General features: G+C 42.6%; 1 protein-coding gene across 1 annotated transcript; it reads left to right on the plus strand.

The window, feature by feature from the left end:
• The first annotated feature begins 3,508 nt into the window (after positions 1–3,508).
• LOC102240360 (cleavage and polyadenylation specificity factor subunit 5) lies at positions 3,509–4,558 on the plus strand. The gene has a single exon (XM_005877779.2). It carries the CDS (start codon positions 3,622–3,624, stop codon positions 4,303–4,305), a length of 684 nt encoding a protein of 227 aa, XP_005877841.1. The 5' UTR covers positions 3,509–3,621; the 3' UTR covers positions 4,306–4,558.
• Positions 4,559–4,876: the final 318 nt, after the last annotated feature.

The raw sequence follows: 4,876 nt of genomic DNA on the forward strand, positions 1-4,876 counted from the left end.
CATGGGCCCACAGACTGAAGGGTCTTGGGTTCAATTCCAGTCACGGGTGCTTACCTGGGTTGCAGGCTCCATCCCCAGCCCCATCAGGGCTCATGCAGGAGGCAACAAATTGATGTGTCTCTCTGACATAGCTGTTTCTCTCTCTCTCTCTCTCCTTTCCTCTCTCTCTAAAAAAAATCCATAAAAACATTTTAAAAATAATAATTATAAAATAAAAATAAACAGAGATCATGAGGAGAAATATTTTCATTTTCTGTGTAATATAAATTTCTTTTGCTTAGTTTATATGCATGTATTACTTTTATAATCTCTAATATTTTTCATAAAATTTACTTTTAGTGTGAATTTCTATAACTATATAAATGTTAGTATCTATAATATGCACAAAAGATACTGCTGTCATATGAAAAAAATTTCAATGTAAGTTTGGAGGATAAAGAAGAATAATATTAAAAATAGGGGCAGTGCCCTCGGCAATCCCCAATCGGTCTCTTGCTTCAACAGTTTTTGGACGGAACAGACTCAGGGACGCCCCTTCTTCCAGTCCCGGCCACCCTCCTGCATCTCATCCAGTCATCACCTTCAGAACCACCTGCAGGACCAGCCAACACACCGGTGTTTTTTTTTCTACCTTAACTTTCTTATTGCCAAGCAACCATGAGTCCCAACTTCCGTCAGAATTATCCCACCGAGGTGGAAGCTGCGGTCAACCTCCCGGCTACCGGGCATCTGCGGGCTCCACACCTACCTCTCGCTGGGCTTCTTTTTTGACCCTGACCATGTGGCTCTCGAGGGCGTGGACCACTTCTTCCGCGAGCTGGGGGAGAAGAAGCCGAGGGCACTGAGCGTCTGGTAAAGTTGAAAACAAGCGCAGTGGCCGCATTCTCTCCCAGGACCTGCTGAAGCCTCCCCAGATGAGTGGGCAAAACTCAGGACGCCGTGGAAGCCGCCCTGGCCTTGGAGAGGAACCCAACCAGGCCCTTTTGGAGCTGCAGGCCCTGGGTTCTACCCACGCAGACCCTCATCTCTGTGACTTCCTGGAGAACCACTTCCGGGGTGAGGAGGTGAAACTCATCAAGAAGATGAGCGACCACCTGACTAACATCCGCAGGCTGGCCGGCCCCCAGGCTGGGCTGGGCAAGTATCTCTTCGAAAGGCTCACCCTCAAGCCCGACTAGGAGCCTTTGAAGCCCAGAGGCCTTTGAGAGGCCCCTCCTCAGTCCCCTGGTGTCTGGCTTTTACTTGAGCCTCTCCCCAAAACTACTAGCTATTCTTTTAATCACCCTGAAGCCCTCTCCCATGCATTGGACCAAATAAAACAATAAAGCTTTTTCCAGCAAAAAAATAATAATAGTAATAATAATAGGGCCATGAGCCCTAGCCAGTATAGCTCAGTGGATAAAGTATCTACCTGCGGACCAAAGGGTCCTGGGTTCGATTCCGGTCAGAGCTCCTGCCAGAGGCAACCAATTGATGTGTTTCTCTCACATCGATGTTTCTCTCTGTCTTTCCCTCTCTCTTCCACTCTCCCTAAAAAAACCAGTATAGCTCAGTGGATAACGTATCGACCTGCGGACCGAAGGGTCCTGGGTTCGATTCCCGTCAGAGCTCCTGCCGGAGGCAACCAATTGATGTGTTTCTCTCACATCGATGTTTCTCTCTGTCTTTCCCTCTCTCTTCCACTCTCCCCAAAAAAATCAATGGAAAAATATCCTCGGGTGAGGATTAACAACAACAAAAAATAGGGCCATGAAAGGACTTATATGCACCTAACATGAATGCACTTTCAAGTACTTTCAAGACTCCTGTTTTTATGGCCAAGGTGAAGAAGCCGCTGTGGAAGTTGAGCCTGGTCAGGTCTGCTCAATGCCAATACCTCCTGCAGGATGAACCTGAACATGGGCATGGAATCAGAATATAGGAAGAAAGAGGATCAGTCAAATTTTAAACTTAAGGGCTGATCTACTAAATACTTTTCTGTTTTTCCAACACTTTTGTAGGAAGATTATATAAAGTCTCCTGAGCCCAGGCGTTGTGGCTCAATGGTTGAGCACTGACCTATGAACCAGGAGGTCATAGTTCAATTCCCAATCAGGGCACATGCCCAGGTTGCAGGCTCAAGCCCCAGTAAGGGGCATGCAGGAGGGAGACAATTGATGATTCTCTCTCTCCCTCTCCCTTCCTTTCTGAAGTCAATAAAAATATATATTTTTTTAAAAACCAATCACAGACCTCACCCCTTTGTTGGAATTTCTGTCTTGCAATTTAATAAAGTGTAAACATTTTTAAAACAAAATAAAATAAAGTCTCTTTGTTTATCCTACTAACTGGTAGGGGATGACAGAGGGTGTGAGTAAAGAGAGAAGGTAACCCAAAAATGTATCTGAGCATCCAAAATTTAGGACTTTCTTATCTCCAAGAGAGAGGATAAAGGCCCTTATGAGCTTCTAAGTTCTTCCTGTTGTACTCAAAGGCCTGAAAGTGGATGTGCACATGTAGTAGGTAGTTAATAGGTATTTCTTCTAACAATTGTAATTATTCAAATTATTACCAAGAAATTCCTTCTATAATGTACACTTATATTAATAGAAAAACATTAATACTAACATATTCCAACTTGAATGCTTGTTTAGATATTCTATTAATACTTCTGTATTGTTTGAGAATTTGAACAATGAACATATTCTGCTATTAGAGTTTAAAATGCTTAAGATCTTAACAAAAAGAGTAAAAAATGAAAAATAATAATAAAAAAATAAGATGTTTAAGATCTTGTTGCTTGCCTAAGGAGAGCACTCTACCCCCAAGACACACCAGGCTACCCTGACACACACACCTTTGATTTAATTTTTAGCAGGATCCAGATCTATATACTAGTACATTCCACTCGTCACCAACATGCATTAGTTTAGCTTAGCTCTAATTGTATTTACCTAAAAATAAAAAAGCCTTTCAAAATGAGAGACAACAAGCATCTATTTGAAATCAATAAGAATAGCTACTAGCTATGCATTGATTTAGGCAGAAACCCAAATAATGCTCCAATTAGGAGGCAAAAGCAATGGGTATTTATGAGAAAGGGAAGGAATTACACCAATAGAAGGAAGACATTGCCCAGCCAGCGAGTCTCAGTGGTTGTGCATCGACCTATAAACCAGGAGGTCACAGTTTGATTCCTCTTCAGGGCACATGCCCGGTTGCCGGCTCAATCCCCATTGGGGGGCGTGCCCTCACTGGAGATGGAACCTGCCACCTTTCGGTGCATGGGATGACATCCCAACCAACTGAGCTATACCAACTAGGACCTCCGTTTACTAGTATTTCTATTTTTATGTTTTTGACACTTGGAAAAGGAATTCTCCAAGCACTTTATTTATACTTTCCACGGCGCTTAAAATGATGTAAACGATATTCTTGATGCTCAATTATGTTCATTGTCTGACAATTTCTTTCTATGTGATTTCTGATACAGACACAATTTCCTTGAAAAATCCAAGGGTTGAGCGCTCTCACGTTAATGGCGGGCCGCGGCTGCTGAGTGGGACGCCGACAACCGCTGCCCGCACCGGGGAAATCTCCCTGCCTCTCCCCGCTTTCCTCTCGCCACCAGTCCTCGCCAGCATGTCCGTGGTGCCGCCCAATCGCTCGCAAACCGGCTGGCCGCGGGGGGTCAACCAGTTCGGCAACAAGTACATCCAGCAGACCAAGCCCCTCACTATGGAGCATACAATCAATCTGTACCCTCTTACTAATTATACTTTTGGTACAAAAGAGCCCCTCTATGAGAAGGACAGCTCTGTTGCAGCCAGATTTCAACGCATGAGGGAGGAATTTGATAAAATTGGAATGAGGAGGACTGTAGAAGGGGTTCTGATTGTACATGAGCACCGACTACCCCATGTGCTACTGCTACAGCTGGGAACAACTTTCTTCAAACTACCTGGTGGTGAACTTAACCCAGGAGAGGACGAAGTTGAAGGACTAAAACGCTTAATGACAGAGATACTAGGTCGTCAAGATGGAGTCCTGCAAGACTGGGTCATTGATGACTGCATTGGTAACTGGTGGAGACCAAATTTTGAACCTCCTCAGTATCCGTATATTCCTGCACATATTACAAAACCGAAGGAACATAAGAAGTTGTTTTTGGTTCAACTTCAAGAGAAAGCCTTGTTCGCAGTCCCTAAATATTACAAGCTGGTAGCCGCACAGTTGTTTGAATTGTATGACAACGCACCAGGATATGGACCCATCATTTCTAGTCTCCCTCAGCTTTTGAGCAGGTTCAATTTTATATACAACTGAATTCCTGCACAGCGGAGAAGTAAAAGAAGCCGTCTCTGTGAGCACAGCTCTGCACAGTCTATAAAAAACATGGTAGAAGAGGTTTTTTGTTTTATCTCTTTCCTACCCCCTAAATTGCCACCTGCTTTCTATTGTTTGAATAGTAACATTGATATGAAGAACCTAGATAGTGGTGTAAACATACGTGATAATGTTTAATTTGCTTTTGTTTCTACTCATACGTTTTTGTACATTAAAAACAAAGTGGACTTCTTTCTATTTGTATTTTTTTTAAATTTCACATTAAACTTGTAAAATTCTTAAAAAAAAAAAATCCAAGGGTTAATGGTAGTTTGTCATTAAAGCAGACTCTGTTTATCTTAGAATTCAATGGAAATAAATTACAGTGTATTTGCCATAGTAGCATCATTCAAATGTGGGGGGAAATTATTCTTGAGGACTTAGTTTCTAGGTGTCCTTCACCTATAAATAACACTTTGGCTTTCAGTGCTTACTCTTAAAAGACAATCATAAAGAAACTAGAATGAACAGCAATCTATTCTTACAGTAGCTTTTAGCAAGTGTCAAACAT

The sequence above is a fragment of the Myotis brandtii genome, unplaced genomic scaffold (genome assembly GCF_000412655.1).
Source record: "Myotis brandtii unplaced genomic scaffold, ASM41265v1 scaffold530, whole genome shotgun sequence".
Classification (NCBI taxonomy): domain Eukaryota; kingdom Metazoa; phylum Chordata; class Mammalia; order Chiroptera; family Vespertilionidae; genus Myotis; species Myotis brandtii.

Excerpts from the sequence above, each read along its gene's own strand:
- LOC102240360 (XM_005877779.2), top strand. The coding sequence starts at position 3,622 with ATGTCCGTGGTGCCGCCCAATCGCTCGCAAACCGGCTGGCCGCGGGGG.